Genomic DNA, 22669 nt, shown 5'->3' with positions numbered 1-22669 from the left:
TGTTTTTTAAAACATTTTATTATTTATTTATTTATTTGAGAGAGCAAGAGAGAGAAAGGCAGAGATACACACACACAGAGAGAGAATGGGCACACCAGGGCCTTCAGCCTCTACAAATGAACTCCAGACACTTGCATCACCTTGTGCTCTTGCTTACATGAGTCCTGGGAAATAGAATCTGGGTCCTTTGACTTGGCCAGCAAGCACCTTAAGTGCTAAGCCATCTCTCCAGCCCCCCGTGACCTTCGTTTTTAATATTTATAATGCCACCTCAAAGTTCTGCTCTCAATCACACAGCCGCTCCACTTGCTACAACTCTTTGGTATAGAACTCTGTTTATTTACTTTGAAGACATTTAAGTCATTTCCTTCTATTAACAATCAGGGTAAAACTAACTGTTGAGGTCAAGCAGGCAGTTTTCAGCATTAGAAAAAACACTAGCTAATGTCTCTTACTGGCTGGGTGACTTGAACCTCTGCTATAAAAGACCCACCTCAAGCCAGTGGTGGTGCGTGCCTTGAATCCCAGCACTGAGGAGGCAGAGGTAGCTATGACTTTGAGACCAACGTGAGAAATACATAGTGAATTCCAGATCAGCCTGGGCTAAAGGGAGACCCTACCTTTAAAAACACACACACATCAGAGGCTATCACAGCTTCAGGATGCAAAGACATGCATATGATAGCTGCAAGTGTTACTGATCAAATACTACAAGCTTGGGCTGGAGAGATGGCTTAGCAGTTAACGCATTTGCCTGCGAAGCCAAAGGACCCAGGTTCGATTCCCAAAGACCCACGCAAGCCACATGCACAAGGGGGCGCATGCATCTGGAGTTGTTTGCAGCGGCTGGAGGCCCTGGTGTGCCCATCCTCTCTCCTTCACTTTCTATCTATCATTTATCTATCTATCTATCTATCTATCTATCTATCTATCTATCTATCATCTATCTCTCTGCATCTTACTCTCTCCCTCTGTCTCTCAAATAAAAATTTTAAAAAAATATTACAAGTTCTTCCCCCTTCGAGTTACATAATAGCACTCTACTTCCCAGCTTCCTTGGAGTCAGATGTGGTCATGTAAGTTGCTTTAGCCAGTGGGACATGTCGATTCTGGAAAGGCAGAGCCTGTAACTTTATGTTTTCTTCTTCTTTTCCTATAGCACACAGAAGTGGCTTGAGAGAGGGCCCAGTATCGCTGGCAGGACACGCAGAGCAGACCCTGGTCTCCCAGCCCCCCATCCTCATCAACCCACAGTGGACACGTGGTTAAGGCACTTGCCCATGAAGCCTAAGGACCCCGGTTTGATTCCCCAGGACCCACATAAGCCAGATGCACAAGGTGGCGCAAGTGTCTGGAGTTCGTTTGCAGTTGCTGGAGGCCCTGGCACGCCCATCCTCTCTCTCACTATCTGCGCCCCCTTCACATAAACAAATGAAAATAAATATTGCTTTTTCACTTTTTTAAAAAATATTATTTACTTAACAGGGAAAGAGGGAGAGAGAATGGGTGCGTCAGGGTCTCCAACCACTGCAAATGAACTCCAGACCCTCTTGCGCATCTGGCTTACATGGGTCCTGGGGAATCGAACCTGGGTCCTTAGGCTTTGCAGGCAAGCACCTTAATGGATAATCCATCTGTCCAACCCTCACTCTCCTTTGTCTTTAGCCAGACATTCCAGCCCTAGGAATGGTACCACCTACAGTTGAGTGGGCACTCCCATCTCAATTAACCTAATCTAGAAAAATCCTTAGCAGGCATGTCAAGCAGTTTGTTTCTATGGTGAATCTAAATCTTGTCAAGTTGATAACCAGAGATTAACTGCCACACCCTCTTTCTGCAGGTGTCTGAAGTGGACTGTGTGACCCTCTTCTCCTAGAAAATGAAGGACCCCATCCATCAGCAAAGGACCGAGGGAGGAGCTGTTTGCTCTGGAGTAATGCTGTGTCGGGCCCGGGGGAAGGCCAGTGGGAGCCAGGGACTGGCAGAGTGGTCTCTCCTCTGGGTGCTGTGATGATAAAAGGCCCAGTACAGAGACCTGCCCGCTTGGTTGGGGGTCAGGGTCCGGGATCACTTGCTGTGAAAATAAATACTTTTTTTTAATAAGAAAAGAAATCTTTGTGGTTTTAAGTGATTAAGATTTGAGGAGTTGTTTGTTACAGCAGCACAGCACGAGCTTTACTGATTTAATACATAAAACAAGTAGCCTAGAGCTTCATACATAAATGTTGAGTAAACAATACCCATTGCTACTAACATATTACGACATCATATCTTTCCGAGCTATTTTTACTACTCAAAATAATATGAGGAGGGGCTGGAGAGATGGCTCAGCAGTTAAGGCACTTGCTTGAAATTCCCGAGCGCCCAAATTTAATACCCTAGTACCCATGTAAAGTCAGAGGCACAAAGTGGCACATGCATCTGAAGTTGTTTTTTGCTGCTGTAGCGGCTAGAGGCCCCAGTGTACTCATTCTCTGTCTCTCTCTCCTTCTCACTCTCCCCCATACTTGTTTTCTCTGCCTGCCATTAAATAAATAAATTTGAAGTATAATGAGAGTACTTGGCTGATTGGGTCATTTACCCTTTGGGATGGTTTATAACCATCGTCAACTTGACAAGACCTAGAATCACCTGGAAGGCTCGAGGCTCATCGGTGAGGCATTAGCTAGGTTAGGTTAATTGATGTGAGAAAAGCCATCTTTTTTTTTTAATTTTTGGTTTTTTTTATTTGAGAGAGACAGATAGAGAGAGAAAGGCACAGAGAGAGCGAGAGAGACAGAGAGAGAGAGAGACAGAATGGGTGCGCCAGGGCCTCCAACCACTGCAGACGAACTCCAGATGTGTGCGCCCCCTTGTGCATCTGGCTCATGTGGGTCCTGGGGAATGGAGCCTCGAACTGGGGTCCTTAGGCTTCACAGGCAAGCGCTTAACCGCTAAGCCATCTCTCCAGCCTGGGAAAAGCCGTCTTGATCATGAGCGGTGCCATGGGGCAGCAGGGGACCTGGGCTGCAAGGAAGGGAGTGAGCCCTGAGCACCGCCGTCACGCTCTCTGCTTCCCCGCATTGAACCACGTGAGCAGCTGCTTTCAGCTCCGGCTGCCATGACTTCTCCACTGTGGTGGGCTGTAACCTTCGCCTGTAAACTGAAATCAGCCTTTCCTTCCTTAAACTGCTTCTGGTCAGGTCTTCAGTCACAGCAATGAGGAGAAACAACTAGATGCACCCACTAATGTGTGGATTCCTGTATTTAAATCAGCAAAAGTTGAATTAATCGACTTGCATTTAAAGCCCAGGGCCTCACCATTGTTAAGAAGATTCCAAATTCTGGGTTTAAATCAACGCAGTCGCCATCAGAAAAAATGAACTGCTTTTTCCTCTCTTTCCTTGCTGTCAAAACGATGTAAATTTGCTGGGCCGCCACGGATAATACAGGCAATTCAATTCTGTTAAACTCATCAAAACAGCCCCAGGAACCTGACTGTGCGAGACCTGGCATGAAAAACAGTTACTTGGTTAAAAAAAATAAAATAAAATAAAATAAAAGTTTCACCTTATAACATCCCTTCTTCATAGCACTTATTTCTCCCACAATTATATTTAAACATGACTATGTAAAGGCTGAGACAGATCAGATCTGGCTATTGATAAAGATAATATTTCATTCAGGTGAAAAGAAGATGTTTAATTGTTTGTACACCAGAACCCCAAACGATGAAAATGGTACAGTGTCAAAACTAAAGAGTAAAGTCCTCATTACACGTAGGAATGCTGAAGGTAGTGATGAGAATCTAATCCGGTCTTGAAGGGCCACCTTCAGTGAGGATGAGGATGGGAGGAGCCATGTGCCTGGGGAAAAGTGACAAAATAAAAGATGCCCCATGGGGTCAGGTCTCTCTGTCCTTCTTTTATTGCAATGAGATAAGAGATGTCAGGAGCGAGCTGAAGAAGATAACGGCCCCGAGGGATTTTTATTTATTTCCTGCAAACCCAAGCGCAAAGGAAGACCTGGAACAGCCAGGAACGCCGCCCCCAAATCTATTCTCTAGGGTCAGGGACGGGCCCTTTCCTCACCTTGGCTATATGAAATGCTCTTCTTTTATTACTGTCCAGCCCCCCGCCGCTCTTTGCCGTGCCTTGGGGATTGCCATTATTTGGTGAAATGTATGTACCTGTCCCTCTGACCCGTCCGTTGCTCTGTCAAACTTTCACTTTCTCCTCTTGGCTTTCAATTCCTGCTCGAGGGTTTGCTCTTTAAATGTGCACCCTTCCATTTGCAAGAGTTCCCACTGTTGCTTTTTTCCTAACAACCTGGGGTGTGGGGGTGTGTGGGTGTGTGTGTTCTAATTGAGCAAATGGGACAAAGTCTTGAATCTCTAAAGCTATTGTTTTTCCTGTGGAATGTTCTTGCTTTCTCTTTCATTCAAATTAGCAATCAATCTGTCCAGTCTATTGTTCTGGGAGTCTGAGTTCTTTCCGCATTTTTAAATTCTATTTTTGTTTATTTATTTGAGTGACAGAGAGAGAAAGAGGCAGATATATATGAGGCTGCCAACCACAGCAAACTCCAAATGTGTGTGCCCCGTTGTGCAGCTGGCTTACGTGGGTACTGGGGAATCGAACCTGGGTCCTCAGGTTTCACAGGCAAGCACCTTAAACCACTTACGCCATCTCTCTAGCCATCCTTCAGCATTTTTATAAGACTCTGTCATCTCTGCCTGTGGAGGGGTTTCCACATCCAAATTTGGAGGATGCATGCCTGCCTCTGGCGCTGTGGAGGAAGGAATGGGAGAGGCAGGAGCACTTCCACTCTGGGCCTCTTCTGCCCTAGTCCCTTGGCCCTCTCGCCTTGGCCTGCCTCCCCCCAGGACGATCTCTGCTGGACTTCACTTCAGAAAGTCTTGTCACAACTTTACATGGGCGATGAATACTGGAGGCGGCCACTTTCTCTTCTTTTTCTCTGTCTTTGATTTGGCTTCCGAGGGTTATCTAGTGTGCACGCCGCTTCTCTTGATCAGCTCAAGTCAAGAATAATTCACCAAAGGGGAAAGCGTGGGGGGGGGGGTGTAGGGAGGGAATTACCATGGGATATTTTTTTATAATCATGGAAAATGTTAATAAAAATTTAAAAAATTAAAAAAAAAAGAACAATTCACATTAAGAGAACGTGGTTCTCGAGATTCAGGAAAGTTCTTGGGAAGGCTTTAACATACCCACAAATTATAAGGAGCAGCATAACAAGCATTATGAAGGAAGCACTGGCTATCGGTATTCATATTTACCACTCAACAGCACTGCTAAACAGAATTTTGTGCTTTTCTTTCATATGCATAAAACATAAAAATCGCACGTTCACAATTCATGTGCCCAGACCATCATAACAGATACTCAGGTTATTCTTTTAGTTACTTGCTGAGTAGAGCTGCTGTCAGCGTTCAGATACAAAAGCAGTTTATGTGAGCACCAACCAGGACTGAGGTAGCTGAGAACACACTTGCGTGCTTTTGAAAGTGGTGTAGGGGCTGGAGAGATGGCTTAGTGGTGAAGATGCTTGTCTGCAAAGCCAAAGGACCCAGGTTCGATTCTCCAGTACCCATGTAAGCCAGATGCACATAGTAGCATATGTGTCTAGAGTTTGTTTGTGCACCTATTCTCTCTCTCTCTCGCCCTCTTCTTCTCTCTCTATCCCTGTCTCAAATAAATAAATAAAACATTAAAAAAGAAAGTGGTGCTGACTGGTTTCCAAAAGACTTTTACACTTCACCAGTGGCAGCTGAGTGTTTCTGTTGCTCTTTATCTCTGCCAGTGATTTAAATAAATAAATAAATAAATAACCAGGAAAAAATGTCATGCTTAAGCTTTTGTTAATCTGCAAAGTTCAAAGGTGGAATTCCTTTAGAATACACATGACTTTGGTCGCTGGTCATTTGGTGGTCTTCATTTGTAAATGCCTTTTGTTCCTCAGTTTTCTTCCTGATTATCTTTCACGCACAGATTCACACTCAGTGTTTATATGCAGTGAATATGAACCCTTTGTAAGTAGCATGTATTGCTCATACCAAGTTTCTGGCATGGCTTCTCATGGTCTCAGGTACCCACTGAGGAACAAAAGTTTTTAACTTAGAAGCCAGGGGTGGTGGAAAACACCTTTAATCCCAGCAATTGGGAGGCAGAGGTAGGAGGATCACTGTGAGTTCGAAGCCAGTCTGAGACACAGTGGATTCCAGGTTGGCTGGACTACAAGACCCTACCTCAAAAAAAAAAAAAAACAAAAAGTTTTAACTTAAGGTAGGCAAACGGATCAATATTTTCTTTATGGACTGATTTTTGTAGCAAAAAATTATATTCTAAAAACAGAGATATTGTCTTTCATTACCTTCTAAAAGCACTCTGTAATTCTACCTTTTGCATTTAGGCATTAATACTAAAGCTGGTTTTCGTGTATGTATAATATAAGCAAGGATCCAATTTTCCATTTTAAATATTAACCATCTACTATCGCGGAACCACTCAGCACACAGCCCATCTCCTTCATCACTGATTTATAGTGCCACCTTTTTCCCCACACCAGGTGCGCTTAACCTGATTCTGCATTCTGTTACATTCCTCTTGTCTATTTCTCTATCCCTGTTCCAATATCACATGTAATTAGACTCTATAATATACTCCTGAAATTTTATGACAAACCTTTTTGTGATTTATAGAAATTAAAATGGATTTTGGGGCTGAAGAGATTGCTTAGCAGTTAAGGTACTTGCCTGCAAAGCCAAAGGACCCAGGTTCAATTCCCCAAGACCCACATAAGCCAGATGCACAAGGTGGCACATGCATCTGGAGTTCATTTGCAGCAGCTAAAGGCCCTGGTATGCCCATTCTCTCCCTCTCTCTCTCACCTACCTCTCAATCTCTCTCTCTAAAATAAATAAAGAAATAAAAATTTAAAATATTTTAAAGGTTTTTTTAAAAAAAGAAATAGATTTGGGGCTGGAGAGATGGCTTAGTGGTTAAGCGCTTGCCTGTAAAGCCTAAGGACCTCAGTTCAAGGCTTGCTTCCCCAGGACCCACATAAGCCAGATGCACAAGGTGGCGCATGCATGTGGAGTTTGTTTGCAGTGGCTGGAGGCCCTGGCATGCCCATTTTCTCAATCTCCCTCTCTCTGCCTCTTTTTTTTTTTTAATTTTTTTTTGTTCAGTTTTTATTTATTTATTTGAGAGCGACAGACACAGAGAGAAAGACAGAGGGAGAGAGAGAGAATGGGCGCGCCAGGGCTTCCAGCCTCTGCAAACGAACTCCAGACGCTTGCACCCCTTTGTGCATCTGGCTAACGTGGGACCTGGGGAACCGAGCCTCGAACTGGGGTCCTTAGGCTTCACAGGCAAGCACTTAACCGCTAAGCCATCTCTCCAGCCCTCTCTGCCTCTTTTCTCTCTCTGTCACTCTCAACTAACTAAATAAAAATAAACAAAAAAATTTTCAAAATAGATTTTGTATTGACTTTATATACTAAACCTACTAAAATCTTTTTTCTATAGATCAGTTGAATTTTCTGTACAGTCCGCCACAGCATTTCTAAACAATGAGAATGTATGTTTCTTTCATTCAAAACTGTATTTTCATTGTTCCTGACTAGGGCACTGGCTGGGACCATCGTGCTATGGTGAACAGAAGCTAAACTAATGAGAGCCCTTGTCTGACACGCCATTGCAGAGAGCAGTCTTTCACGTGCTCAGCAACTGATGTTCGCTGTGGTGTCCTTTGTCCAGTGAACCATGTGAATAGAGCTTAAGGAGCTGCCAAACATAAGGAAAGGGGTCCGACAGCGCTCCACGTGTTTGAGAACCCTCGGGAAGGCCAACAGAGCTATAGTAGAGAGTGAGGGGAAAGTAGTAGATCAGAGGGTCAGGGTAGCATGGTGGGGGGCAGCTGGGGGGTGAGCTTGTGTGAGGCAATGTAGGATCAGGTAAGGATTTGGGCTTTGACTTTGAAGAAGCCACCAGACAGCTTTCAGTGGGACAGGGGTCATGATCTAAACCACACGGAGAAGGGTCAGTGCTTTACCACTTTGAGGTTGGAAGGAAGGGGATGGTGGACTCAGAGAGACCAGGCAAGGGGGCTTACCCAAGTGGCCTGAGAGGAAATGGCATCCCGAGTCAGGGTGTCTACAGTGGGAGGAAGAGTGGTGAGTTTGGGGGTGTGCTCTGAAGGCAAAACTAGTCATGACTGCTAGTGGCTTGGCTGTGTGTACAAGAGAAAGAGAGCAATAAGTCTCTCTCTCTCTCTTTGGGACAAGTCAAAGCTTTGTTTGGGGTTTTGTCTGAGCAGTCTGAAGAATGGAGTGGTCACCTGGCTGAGGAGGGAGAAGAAATGGGCAGAGAGAGACCAACAAGAGTTCTGCTTTGGAAACACTGAAGATGCACTTCACAGACATTTACATGGAAATGTCTGGCAAGCATTTGTATGCACGAGGAAAGAGAAGTCTAATCTGGAGGTGAAAGTTTGGGAGTCATATGGATGCTACTAAAAGCGCGGGTCTGCGTGAGATCCACAGAGAAAACCAGCATGAGCTGCAGAGGAGAATAACTCTCAAGAAAGCTTGAGTCTGAAGTGCTCTTGAACGGGTTTGGTTTTACAGTGTTCATCTGAAGTCTCCTCCTGCCTGCCTACCTCCCAGGATTTCCTCAAAGAGTCTCAGAAATTTTCAAGAACTCTAGGATTTTTCTCAAAAATTCTCAACTGTCGGGGCTAATGGCTCATCAGTTGCTTAAAAAGCCTGACCACTCAGGTTCAATTCTCCAGTACCCACATCAGCCAGATGCACAAGGTGGTGTGACCTTCTGGAGTTCATTTGCAGTGGCTATAGGCCTGGCAAGCCCATTCTCTCTCTCTCTCTCCCTTCCTCCCTTCCTCCCTCCCTCCCTCCCTCCCTTCCTCTCTACCTCTCGCTCTCAAATAAATACATACATACATACATAAATGCTCAACTATGAATGGCCAACTCTCTTTTCTCATTGTTGCATAGCTTTTTAAAGATATTTCATTTCAGTGGAAATTTCATTACATTACATGTCATTATATCCAGGGAAGTCTCATGTATCAATTTGCTCTCTTGCCCTTACCTCCTCCTCCACTACTGTTTGGACCATGATAAGTTGACGTTCTTTTCATAACACAATAGCCACTCAAATCATGCAAGCTAACACTAGCAGTATTAAACCACCTGTAGCTGATGAGGTCTGGTCATCTTTGATAGAGAAAATAGCTGTGGTGGCTTGATTCAGATGTCCCTCATAAACTTATGTGCTCCGAATGCTATGTCCCCAGCTGGGGGCAATTTGGGAATTGGAGCCTCTTGGAGATGATGTAATGTTGGGAGTGGGCTTATGGGGACTATAGCCAGTGTTGGGTACACTGTCCTGCTGCTATTGACCACCTGATGTTGGCCAGGAGGTGATGTCCACCCTCTGCTCATGCCATCATGGAACTTCCCCTTGAGTCTTGAAGCCAAAATAAAACCTTTCCTCCCATAAGCTTTTCTTTGTAAGGTGGTTTCTGACAGTAATTCAAAGTGCAACAATAGCAACATCACATAAAACAAACTATACTGATGCTGATCTATACGGTACTTTTAGATTTCTACCAGGACATAATATTAATGGGCAATTGTGGCGCATACATTTAATCCCAGCACCCAAGAGACTGAGGAACAAGGATTGCTGAGAGTTCAAGGGCAGCCTGAGACCACAAAACAAATTCCAGGTCAGCCCGGGCTAAAGCAAGACCCTACCTCAAACAAAAAATAAATAAATAAAACCTTCACCGAACATAACTGAACATTATCTTGACACTTGCCTTTGAAAATCCTTCCCAGGCCTCTGAAATCCATTTGATCGGAGCAGTTGAACACAACCACGTATTTCCCCAGACACCTGCCCATGTCCTTCGTGGTTTCCGTCTTGCCGGTGCCCGCGGGGCCTGCTGGCGCACCTCCCATGTTCATGCCCAGAGCCTGCGCCAGCGTGATGTAGCACCTGCAACGTGGGCAGCACAGGTCACAGACAAGGTCAGCCCAATGCTAGTAGAAGGGCCTGATTATCACGGCGCTCCACCAAGCACTGCCCGCGGTCATGTACTAGAAGGAACGGTGAGGGGATCTGTCGTCGGCTATGTCAGGCCTGGCCAGGAAAACTCCACGTTATGCGACAACTTCCACGTCTGAGAAACCGAAGACTGTCCAGCCATGTTGTTGCACTATTGTAATCCCAGCTCCCGAGAGGCAGAGGCTGGAGGACCACCCGACCTCAACAACAAAACGAGAGCTGGAGAGATGGCTTGGTGGTTAAGGCGCTTGCCTGCAAAGCCTAGTGACCCTGGTTCGATTCCCCAGTACCCACGTAAAGCCAGACGCACCAGGTGGTGCGTGCATCTGGAGTCTGTTTGCAGTGGCTAGAGGCCCTGGTGTGTCCATCCCTCCCCACCGCCCCTCCCGTCTCTGTTCCCTCTGGCTCCCTTTTCTCTGGCTCCCTGTGCTTGCACCTAAATAAATAAGTAATAAAAAAAGCAAGCAAACAAATGAAATTCCCAGGAGTCTAAATTCAATGATATCAAAAGCACTATCCTTTTTTGCAATATTAATAACTTACTTTGTAGTTACAGGGGTATTTCTCCATGAAAATTCATTATTAAGTTGCTCATAGTCAACATTTAATCTTGCTTTTATTCCCTTACCTTTTTCTACTTCATAGAAATTTAACATACATGCTCATTCAAACAAAACAACAAATTTCATTGTTAGACTAGTTTTGATGAACTGGCACAGACCAAACGTGACAGCCAATGGGCTTCCATTAATATTTCAAATGCAACTTTAAGACACTATTGAGCATGTTATTTAATTCCCAAGTGGAAGCACAGATCCGAGGTGCCCTACCTATCTGTCAATGGAGTGATAACCAGGCGGTCGGTGCATCCCAGAAATTCATTTTGGTAAATAAAATCAACGTCTGTAATCGATACGACAGTTTGATCCAAATCTTCCTTAAAATAGAATCTGCTCTGTTTCAGCCATTCAAAATCAGTAACTGATTTGATGTGCATTTTTACCTTAAAAAAATACAAAATATGAAGAAGTTAGGTGCTGGGTGGCAATAACATGAAACGGAAACATGCGAACAGGATTTTTTGCTCATTTGTGAACTTATCAGTTTTCATTTAATGAATAGTTATTGGTCTTCAGCCAGTGAAAATTTAATCACCTTCATTTAATAAATATTTACTGTTTTCCTTCTTATGCCTGACATGTGCTGGGCGAACACAGACATGTTTGGTGCTTTCTGGAACTCACAGTCAAAGAGCAAAAGGCAAGCAGTGAAACTAGCCATTTCGATCCAGTATAAAACACCCTACCGAAGAAACTCGAGGTCCACGGAACCATGTAGCAAGAGGACCTGATCTGGTCTACAGGTCAGCGAGGGGAACTCAGAGAAAGAAACATCCAAACGAAAACCACAATAAACAGGAGAAGTCAGGAAGGAAGATAAAAGGTAAATACCCAGGTCTGCCCAGCGTGAGCTCAGCTCACGTGTCAGAGCTCAGGAGAAAGAAGGAGCGTTGGGGCTCCAGGGGACCATGGGAGGGTGTGGGGGATGGTCTAGAAGGCAGTAAGCAGGGAAATGCATGGTTATCCGTGCACACGTGTCTTCCTGACCCCCGCCCTGTGGCCTGTGCTGAGGGAGAAGGGGTTCCAGGTTCTCACCACCATGGGTGCGAGCTCTCACACTGGCCCATTAGGAGAGACGCCACCCCACCACTTCCACATTCCGAGGTGCTTCGTGACCTTCCGCTGGGAACCTTAACTGCTAAGCCCTCTCTCCAGCCCTTGAATATTTTTTTAAAACCATTTTTGGGGAGTGTGTTGTTTGTGTGGTGCGGTCTGTGATATGGTCTGTGTATAGTACGCTCGTACGTATGTGCATCTAAGAAGCACACGCCTTGTGTGCACGTGGCAGAGGCCGGAATAGAATGCCAGGTCCTCTTTTTTGTGCTCATTAGCTTTGTGTTCATCAGCTCAGAGCTGCAATTTCTGTTCTGCTCTGCTGTTTCTTTTGGGTCCGTGACCCCCAGTGATTCTTGAGTCTCCATTCCTCACAAGACCTGGGTTACGGCCATGGATGGTCACAGCTAAGAAATTACTAAACCTAGGGTCCCTCAGACCCTCGTGTTTGCAGCAGGTGTCCTCAACGGCTGAGCAATCTTCTCAGCTCAATATATATTACTTTGATTACCATGTTTTTTGTTGTTGTGGTTTTTTTTGGTTGTTGTTGTTTTTGTGTGTTTTGGGGGCTTTGTTTTGTTTTGTTGGTTTTTTGAGGTAGGGTCTCACGCTAGCCCAGGCTGACCTGGAATTCATTCACTGTGTAGTCTCAGGCTGGCCTTGAACTCTCAGCCATCCTCCTACCTCTGATTACCATGTTTAATTAGCATACTGAATTGCTTTGATGTAGGAAGAGAGATACTTTACCAAGTCATCAAAAATGTCTCTCTGATGCACATGGATGGTGATTAGGGTTTCAAACTTCACTCTGTCAAACTTGGATAGGTCGTGTGTCGTCTGACTAATAAGAGTGTTCAGAATATCCAGAAACTTCTGGTTGGTTATTTGCATGATTCTCCTGTCATCTTTCGCGTTATTCAATGCCTCTTCCGAGTCACGAGTCCACAACATCTGAATTCCCAGAAGCCCAACCTACAAGCACAGCATATGTAAATCTACAATACAATCTGGGGGTCCTTTGGGTGTACCCAGGAAAGCAAGCAGGGTCCTATTCATTTTAAGACTGAAAAAGAGACCAGCACTTCCCTATATATTCTCTATAGTATGGATTGATTCTATGTCTGGACTTTTATAATGTGATTTGGAGTATAGGCTGGAAGGAATAGGTGAGAGAAAAAAATGTAACTTGGGCAAAAAAAAAAAAAAAAAGCACCAATATTTTCTTTGGATACTCTTTTCTTCTATCTCACACTATTTATGGAAAAATTCTCACTTTTCAGTTATATTGAATGAAAATGTTTCCTATGGTGTTTTTATTTGTTTGTGGGGTTTTTTGTTGTTGTTGTTGTTTTGGTTTTTGGTTTTTTTGAGGTAGAGTCACACTCTAGCCCAGGCTGACCTGGAATTCACTATGGAGTCCCAGGGTGGCCTCCAACTCACGGTGATCCTCCTACCTCTGCCTCCCGAGTGCTGGGATTAAAGGGGTGCACCACCACGCCCAGCTTGTTCATTTGTTTTTGAGGTGGGGTCTCACTCTAGTCCAAGCTGACCTGGAACTCACTCTGTAGCCCCAGGCTGACCTCAAACTCACAGCAATCCTCCTACCCCTGCCTCCCCAGTGCTGGGGTAAAAGGTGTGCACCATCACACCAGGCTCTTACAGTGGGTTCAGCCTTCTAAGAGACATGGGCCACCAGAGCTGTTCATGAAAACCCCCGCTCCAAGTCTGGAAAGGTATGCTTATGCATATAAATACCCATGTCTGTTCTATATCTGCATCCTGTTTCTCTACAGAGATCGATTTAGATAAAGAGAGACATATAGAGAGGCACAGGTATAGGTGTGTGTATGTATGCTCGTAGAAGGAAATCCCCCACATGTAGTTTGACTCTCAGTGTATGCCTTTAAGGATGAGAGAAAAGTGGTGCGCCCCCTGCTGGCCTGGAACGGTGTAAATTGGGAGCTGAGGTTAACTGAGGGTAAGCTGACCTCTCTAATTCAAAATGACCACATCCTCCACGTTTTGGAGCCCTAAGCTCTTTCCCCTCCCCTATTTCCACATCTTTTAATTAGTAAATGCTGTGCATTCTCACCTGTGCTGGAAAGTGCTGGAGGAAAGGTAAGAGCTGAAATCCCGAATCGCTGATTTGATAGAATGCAGACCGAATTATATTATGTAATGACAACATCTGCACTTTTAACAAGTCCAAAAGCCAAATCTCCACAGGACCCTTGGCCATAACGGAATTATCCAACTAAAAAACAATGTCACAACCGTGTCATAACTACAAATTATTAATGTGGCACTCCTGCTAACTGGCACATGCTTGATTTGATGAACTATACTGCCTCAATGAAAATTAAATTGCTTCATTGTTTATGCAAACTATTTTGAGTAAAACCACCTAATAGTATAATTGGAAGGAACTATAGAGACCATATAAACATTCATGTTATTGGTGATAAAAATGAGTCTTGGAGAAGTTAAACAATTCGTCTAAACTAGTTCATAACAAAATTATAGCTGTAGAAATATAACCCACCCCTTTATTTTTTATTAGAGAATTATATTTTTCTCAACTTAAAATTTTTAAATCTTATTCATTCACTTATTTGAATGCATTTCTCTCTCTCTCTCTCTCTCTCTCTCTCTCTCTGTGTGTGTGTGTGTGTGTGTGTGTGTGTGTGTGTGTGTGTACACACCACAGTCTCTTTCAACTGCAATGAACACCAGATACATGAACCACTTGACATTTAGCTTTTCTGTGGGTCCTACAGGGAATCAAACCTGGGCTAATGAGCTTTGCAAGCAAGTGCCTTTAACCTCTGAGCCATCTCTCCAATCCCAGCCTAAAATTTTCAGAAAATCCTAATGGCAAGTTTTTTTTTAAGTACATTACCACTATTTTTTCTCCTTCTCTTGAGATGACAGCCATCATCCGATCATAGTCTTTTGGGTGAAAGGTCACCTCATTTATATTGTCAGACACTGCAGGGAGATGTGGCTGTAAGAAACACAAGAGACAGCCAGGATGTTTGTTACACAAGAGGCTGGACACAAAGGATACTGGGGTGCTTCTTAAAATCTTAGTATTTTTTATCTTTATGAAAGAGAATTTATATATTTGTCTCAAAACAAACAAACAAAAAAAAAAACAAGAGAGTATCTTGACCCTTGACTAACTCAAAGGTCCATGGTATATATGTATGTATAGAACATGTCTCCATATATAGCTCAGGTTAGCCTAAAACTCAATACGTAGCCCAGTCTGGTCTTGAACTCTGATCCTCTTGCCTTAACCTCCTGAGGGCTGGGATTGATTACATGTACACCTGAGGCCCAGTTTTTAAAAATCTATAAGCCGGGCATGGTGGCTTTTAATCCTAGCACTCAGGAGGCAAGTGGATCGCTGTGAGTTCAAGGCCACCCTGAGACTACACAGTGAACTCCAGGTCAGCCTGTGCTAGAAACGCACCCCCTTCCAAAAAAACACAATAACAACCCTATGGAATGTTTTCTTTCCAAATCCTGCAAAGGCTCCTCTCATAATACAGACGAGACTAATGAACTTCATCCTCCGGATGGTCACTGAACACACCATCCCAAGCCAGCCTTCGTCTTAGGGACAGGCCCCTCGGCCTTCTCTCTCAACTCTTCCTTCCCCTTTCTCATCTTACACAGTGTCCTTCCTCCCTTTCCTCATCTACAAAACTCTCAAGAATTAACTAATGGTCAGTTGGCGCATCCCCAAACCAGAACGGGCCCTAGGGTGACCTCTTCCAGGCTCTCCACACCCAGGGCTCCATAGTTGTTCTCTTCCTACTGAAATACTGCCCTTGACAACAGCTAAGAGCACCCGAGGAACGGTCTAGAAGGAAACAGGGATATAGTGGGTCTAAGAACACCAAAAGTAAACTTATTAACGATGAGCTGCATTGAGTAAGTGCTGCATGCCATACATCACCTCCCGTGAGCCTCATGACAGGTCTACGAGGTGGGAACCCTTAATGTCCCAATTTTACTGGCAAGGACTCTGAGACACAGGAAAATTAGGAAGTGCGGCAAGTGAGAGGCTTAGCAAGGAACTATGTCTGGCTGATAGGCTCTTGGGTCCATAGAAAAGAGGACACTTTATAATCAGGGTGATTTCTGACACCCGTCCATTAGCCTGCACTGCTAAGCTGGTAATTATATTGGCGTCCTTGGGGTCAGATGCATGAGTGTTGTACCACGAGGTCCCACACGTCTGCGTTCTCGATTACACATGCTGTGGAAAGAGAAACGTCGACCGCAGATGCGCGGGGCGTACCTGGATGGTGTGGGAATCACTGGCCTGTCCAAGGATTTCCAGGAGAACTGGATCCGACACGAAGAAGAACCGAGGGAATAATAAACGCTTCTTCTCCAGATACCTTCGGGGTAATGTCAACAGTGTGTTACCATGGCAGCCCTTTCTGAATTAATACATTTCGTTTTCAACCAAGGCACAGTCACTAACATCTCCAGTGAGATGATTTGGCAAACGCTTGCTAGGCCTTTCCTGCCGGCTTCTGGAATGTTCCGTGAAAACCAAAGTCCATGCTCCAAGGGGGGGAGGAGTAGGAGCACGGTGGCTCTCTTTCTGTACAGGCAGCTAAGGGAAGGGCCCAAAGAGGGCGCCTAAATAGAGAACCGGCCACCTGCTTCAGCAGAACTGGAATCCAGCCTGTGACCCAGTCTCATCTCTTCGCAGCAGCCCCTCTACGCAGCTACGCTGGCCTCGTTTTTAAAAAAGCCCAGTCCCAGCCGGGCGTGGTGGCGCACGCCTTTGATCCCAGCACTCGGGAGGCAGAGGTAGGAGGATCCCCCGTTCCAGCACCCTCACTTGATTCACAAACTCCCCTAAATAAATGTAATGATTTATAATTTATCCTGATCAGTCTGTTTATTTCAGTTCTTGGTTGAACACAGACAGAAACCAAAAGGTTGGAGTTCATGAGCTTTTTCTGAACCTCAAAAACCCCATTTCAGCATCACGGACGGCACTTGGGAAACTAAGTGGGGAGATGGAGAAAGGGTTGCAAACAAGACCATCCACCATCAGCCAACTGTCTTCTCATCAGGAGCCCTCCTGTGACCTTAAGAGTCTGGGGCAGGGCTGGAGAGATGGCTTAGCGGTTAAGTGCTTGCCTGTGAAGCCTAAGGACCCCGGTTCGAGGCTCGGTTCCCCAGGTCCCAGTTTAGCCAGATACACAAGGGGGCTCACGCGTCTGGAGTTCGTTTGCAGAGGCTAGAAGCCCTGGCGCGCCCATTTTCTCTCTCTCCCTCTATCTGTCTTTCTCCCTGTGTCTGTTGCTCTCAAATAAATAAATAAAAAATGAACAAGAGTCTGGGGCACCTCGTGGCTTAAAGCCAAGATGAATGTATATTGATCTACCAACTGGGACATGTTGAGAATGGAACAGGGGAGGGACACCTACCTATGAAGTCAAGACAGAGGCGTAAATTTGACAAGGACAAATCGTCCTTTTATTTCAAATGGAAATCAAGAATGAACTCAAACTCAAGAGAAAAAAATTCTTGAAATTTCTTGAAGAAAATTATCTATGAATTGGTCTTGTCAGCTGTTCTCTTGGTGTTCTCTACTCCAAGGCTCAATGGGTTCAGTGGTAGTCCCCCCAAAAGATAAGTACGCATGCTGCTTCCTGGCATCTCTAAGGTGACCTTATTTGGAAAAGGGATCTTGGAACGTGTAATGAATTTAAGGGTCTCAAAAAGACCTAGTATTCCCCAGGTGAACCTTACACCAATGACAAGTGTCTTCATAAGAGAGGAGAAGGCCAGGAAAGAGACAGACAGGAGTTAGTCACCCACACAAGCCACGCAACTCAGAACTATGACTCCCCACGAGCTCCCTTGATTTCAGTCAGACTGCCTTCCTCCAGAGCTGGGAGAGAAGAAGTTTCTTTTGCTTAATCAAAGGTGTCTTTCTTACAGAAAAAAATTTAACTTCTGTGTCCTGTAAATTCATAGTTCTACTTTCACCACCATCCCTATGAAACCAGATACACAGTCAGCACTAGTGACTGGTCTGGGACAAAGCATCACAGAGAAAACAGGTAAGGGCCAAACTCCAGTCTTACCCTGTCAAGGACTTCTGACACACCTCCAGCTGTTCATGTAAATGCGGCAGAAGCTGCCCCATGGTTTCATCTCCCACACAGCAACTAATTACGTTGGGATTCTCATGAGCTCTCTGCATTATTTTTATCCATGACTTATCGATATTCTGGAAACGTTTCGCTTCCTAAAGACAAATCCAAAGTCGGTAAAGATTAGCATCTACATAATTGAAAAGGCGAGCTCTTCACTTTGGAATTTCTCATGGCTCTTCAAACCAGCCTCTATTAATCTCAGTCTACATAATTTAAAAACATTTTTTTTCCATCTGAATTAATTCCAAAGAACAAAACCCCAAACTTATAAAAGCTGCTTATTAAGAATACTGCTTTGTCACAATGGGGTTTATTATCACTTATTTGTTTCCCCACATTTGATATGTTTTTGAAGTACCACATGATTAATTTGCAGAGCTATCAACTGAAAGTTCGAATCTAGTCTTTTAGCACCCCAGGTGTTTTGGTTTGATGAGCAAACTGAAGAAGCATGAAAATAATTTGATCTTGGGGTCCTTGGAATAATTACAGCTCCTTGGTACCTCAGGGAAAAGAAAAAAAAAAAACAGTGAAAACCCAGACGAAGCTTCATTTACATTTTTTTGCAAATGAAAAATTTCTATTTACTATGGGCAACATGAAGTGTTTCATTCAATTGCAAAAAAAAAAAAAAAAAAAAAAGCCTCCAGAAATTGGCATATTCTTGTCTCGTTTAAACATAAAATTTTATAATTAAAAAGACAATCTTTTAGCTTCATATTCTAAAAATGTATTACAAAGAGAAATGAATCACTTTCATCTTTTATCCTTGATTTATTATCTACATAGGTCCTGTCTAAAGAAAAGAGAAATTTAGGAAAAGTGGGCTAATCTTTATAAGAGAAAGTTAAGTTCACAGTCTAAACATCAGTTATTGATGTTTATTTTAAAGATCCCAGTACAGGGATTTTAAAAGTTTCACTATAGACTGTTTCTTTGCCCACAACATATTCCTAATGGGCAATTAGTGGATTTACTAATGGTTCATTTGTGCTTATAGAACATAGATTAATATTATTCTCAGAGGATTGTAACAAGGCTAACTCTTGGCAAAGATAAACTATTATAATTTAGTGTTACTAATTTGGAAGTACACCTTCTCAATATTTTTCACTGTTTGAAACTATGTTTCTTCTTTTGACTAGAGTAAATCAGAGATCAGCACCTCTTGTATGTGTGTCCTAATAAAACTTTATTTTTTAACCTTTCTTATTGATTATTTGCAAGGAGAGAAACAATGTGCCACTTTGTGCATCTGGCTTTATGTGGGTACTGGGGAATCGAACTCTAGGCCATCAGGTTTTGCAAGCAAGTACCTTTAACCACTGAACCATCTCTCTAGCCAAAAAAATCTTTATTTTAAAAATATGTATTTCATATTTATTTTATTTGAGAGAGAATAAGAACAAGCATGCCAGGGCATTTAGCCACTTCAAACACTCCAGAAGCATGTGCCACGTTGTACATCTGGTTTTATGTGTGTACTAGGGAATTGAACTTGGTCCTTAGGTTTTACAGGCAAGGGTCTTAGCCACACTGACCCATTTCTCCAGCCCCAAACTTTATTTTTAAGTAGGTGAATGAGCCATAGTTTGCCAACCCCCGACATAATTTATCACGATTTGACCATATGTCTTTGGGAAGTCTTTCACAAAGATATAGGTAACTCCTGTGTGATTTGAGTATAAAATGCCTCCCAAGACTAATGCCTATGAATACTTAATCCCCAGTGGGTGCCATTCTGGGGCGAGGCTGTGGGACCTTTAGGAAGTGGAGCCTTGCTCAAGGAAAAGTGTCACTGGGGTGTTACAGCCCAGACTCACTTGTTCTATCTACTTCCTCCCTGCTGAAGGGAAGACGTGACACGGGATAACTGCTTTCCTGGCTGTGAATGAAATGTCCCCTTGAACCTATAAGTTGAAATAAACCTTTTCCTTCTTTCCTTTCTTTTACTTTCGTGTGTGTGTGTGTGTGTGTGTGTGTGTGCGTGTGTGTTTATGAGAGAGAACTGGCACACTAGGACCTCTGCGATTGAACTCCAGACATGTATGCCATCTTGTGCACATGTGCAACCTCACATGCTTACATCACCTTGTGGGACCTGGAGAGTCAAACATGAGTCCTCAGGCTTCACAGGCAAGAGCCTTAACTGCTAAGCCTTCTCTCCAGACCTCCTTCCTTTCTTAAGCTGCTTCTAGTTGAGTATTTTAACACAGCAACGAGAAAGTAACTGCTATAACACCAAACAGTGTGTGTGTGTGTGTGTGTGTGTGTGTGTGTGTGTGTGTGTGTGTACACGCGCGCATGCATGCATGTGCATGTATTACTGATAATTGAACCTAGGACCTTGCACATGTTAGGCAATAACTTCACCACTGAGCTATATTACCAGCCCTCTTTTTACTTTCCATTCTGAGGCCGTCTCACTTCATTGTGCAGGCTCTCCTTGAACTCACTAGGTAGCCCAGGGAGGCCTTGAACCTGTGACCCTCTTGCTTCATCTTCTCTAGCTGGGATGACAGGCTTATACCACCAGCCCTGCCTCACCAGATACTTTTATCCATAACTGCAGGCATTGTATTTACCTGAGGCAGCTGTTTAGCAATATCTCCACCGACAAAGACAGCTTCAAGATAGACCCAAAGGTTCTGTACCACCAGCCACTCTTCAATGATATCTGAGGAAGTGGACAATTTATACACCCAATTCTGGATACTTTTCTTAAATGGTGCATTATATCTAAAAAGAAAGGATTAAAAATACTATGTTTCAAGGAAGGTTAGATAATAATATGGCCTAACAAAGTAAACATTCTTTGGTCCAAAAAAAAGTACTTTCTAGCAAACATATAGCTAATAACATTTCTGATTTTTATGGAAAAATGAACCTCATAGAATTACAGTCATTTTACAAATGGTTCTCACATGTCAGTCATGGAAGAGGAAAAGGGGTATGTCTGATGGCACAGAGATCCAGGAAAGTAATAGCGTTTGTTGCTCCTGGGAATAAGAAAGTAACAAGGAGGCTGATGGTCTGAGTTCCATTCTCCAGTACCCAGGTAAAGCCATGTACACTAAGTGGTGCGTGCATCTGGAGTTCATTTTCAGTGGCAGGAGACCCTGGCATGCCCAACCCCCCCCCCACTTACAAATAACTAAATAAATAAAACAGTTTTTAAAAAGGAAAGAAAGAAAATAAGGAATAAGATGCTTTTCCAGTCAGAGGTTGTCTTGAAAGCAACACCATAGGAGAGCCTATTTGCTACTGGTCTGTAGCATTATTGCATCTAGACTTAAAGGATCCATTCAAGAGACAGACCTTCCTTAAAGGGACAAGACGAATGAGCTCCCTATGAGGGAAAGAAGGTGAGACACCCCCAGACTAATGTGGGCAAAGTTAAGGTCAAGCTTGAGGTTAGCTGTTTACTTATAGGTTTATCTTTGTCACCAGAGGCCACAACTTCCACCAGGCATTGCCACAGATTCTTCAGTGCTAGAAAGCCAAGGCAGCCACCCAAAATGGCATGGCTCCTGTCTTCTGATCAGCAGGACTGGCTGAAGTATTTGTTTGGGGGGGGTTGGTATCCACAAAACTGAGTACAATAGAGATAGGGCCAGTAAAAGAATGGAAGTCATGAGCCGGGCGTGGTGGCACACACCTTTAATCCCAGCACTCGGGAGGCAGAGGTAGGAGGATCGCTGAGAGTTCAAGGCCACCCTGAGACTACATAGTGAATTCCAGGTCAGCCTGAGCCAGAGTGAGACCCTACCTCGAAAAACCAAAAAAAAAAAAGAATGGAAGTCATGAAGAAGTGACGGGCATGGCTGGAGAGATGACTTAGCAGTTAAGTCGCTTGCTTGCTGGCAAAGCCAAAGGCCCCAGGTTCAATTCCCCAGGACCCACATAAAGCCAGGTGGTGGCAGGCATCTGGAGTTCATTTGCAGTGGCTAGAGGTTCTCTCTCTCTCTCTCTTTCTCTCTCTCTCTCTCTCTCTCAAATAGATAAACAACAGACTGCCTTCCGTGGGGTGACGGTATTTCCTAGGGAGCAGTATTGAAAAGAGTCTTAACCCCATTCCTCCTAAAGTAGCTTAGCAATTAAACATTGCTGGGTGGGGGGGGAAGAGTCATGTTCTTTTATTTAATATAGTATTTTTTAATTTTTTTTTTTTTTTTTTTTTTTTTTGGTTTTTCGAGGTAGGGTCTCACTCTGGCTCAGGCTGACCTGGAATTCGCCATGGAGTCTCAGGGTGGCCTCGAACTCTCGGTGATCCTCCTATCTCTGCCTCCCGAGTGCTGGGATTAAAGGCGTGCGCCACCACGCCCGGCTAATTTTTTTTATTTATTACAGTCAGAGAGAGAAGGAGAGAGAGTGAGAACGGGCATGCGGGGCCTCTAGCCACTGCAAACAAACTCCAGAAGCATGTGCCACCTTGTGCATCTGGCTTACATGGGACTTAGAGAATCAAACCTGGGTCCTTAGGCTTTGTAGGCATGTGCCTTAACCACTAAGCCATCTCTCCAGCCCAAGAATCTTGTTCTATAGTGGTATAGCTACTGGTAAGTTGTGAAGTGGCTGTAATTCTTCAGAAAAATGAACCTTTCATATAGGGATGGTTGAGAACTGGAAGGGAAGGGAAGTATTTCTGGGGGCTGGAGAGATGGCCAGGCGATTAAGGTACATGCCTATGAAGCCGAAAGACCTAGGT

The 22669-nt window shown here is 44.0% G+C and overlaps 1 protein-coding gene across 1 annotated transcript in view; it reads right to left on the bottom strand.

The window, feature by feature from the left end:
* The window catches only part of Dnah8 (dynein axonemal heavy chain 8), a 313617-nt gene that overhangs the window by 175487 nt on the left and 115461 nt on the right, over positions 1-22669 (bottom strand). The window contains exons 38-46 of the mRNA XM_045156110.1: positions 20547-20700; positions 17890-18053; positions 16077-16179; positions 14667-14771; positions 13860-14021; positions 12515-12739; positions 10925-11097; positions 9847-10025; positions 3301-3488 (exon numbers count right to left, since the gene is read on the bottom strand). Coding sequence (XP_045012045.1) covers positions 3301-3488; positions 9847-10025; positions 10925-11097; positions 12515-12739; positions 13860-14021; positions 14667-14771; positions 16077-16179; positions 17890-18053; positions 20547-20700 — 1453 coding nt within the window. The remainder of the gene's footprint in view (positions 1-3300; positions 3489-9846; positions 10026-10924; positions 11098-12514; positions 12740-13859; positions 14022-14666; positions 14772-16076; positions 16180-17889; positions 18054-20546; positions 20701-22669) is intronic.

This window comes from Jaculus jaculus, chromosome 8 (assembly GCF_020740685.1).
Source record: "Jaculus jaculus isolate mJacJac1 chromosome 8, mJacJac1.mat.Y.cur, whole genome shotgun sequence".
Classification (NCBI taxonomy): Eukaryota; Metazoa; Chordata; class Mammalia; order Rodentia; family Dipodidae; genus Jaculus; species Jaculus jaculus.
This window is presented reverse-complemented; position numbering and strand designations above follow the sequence as displayed.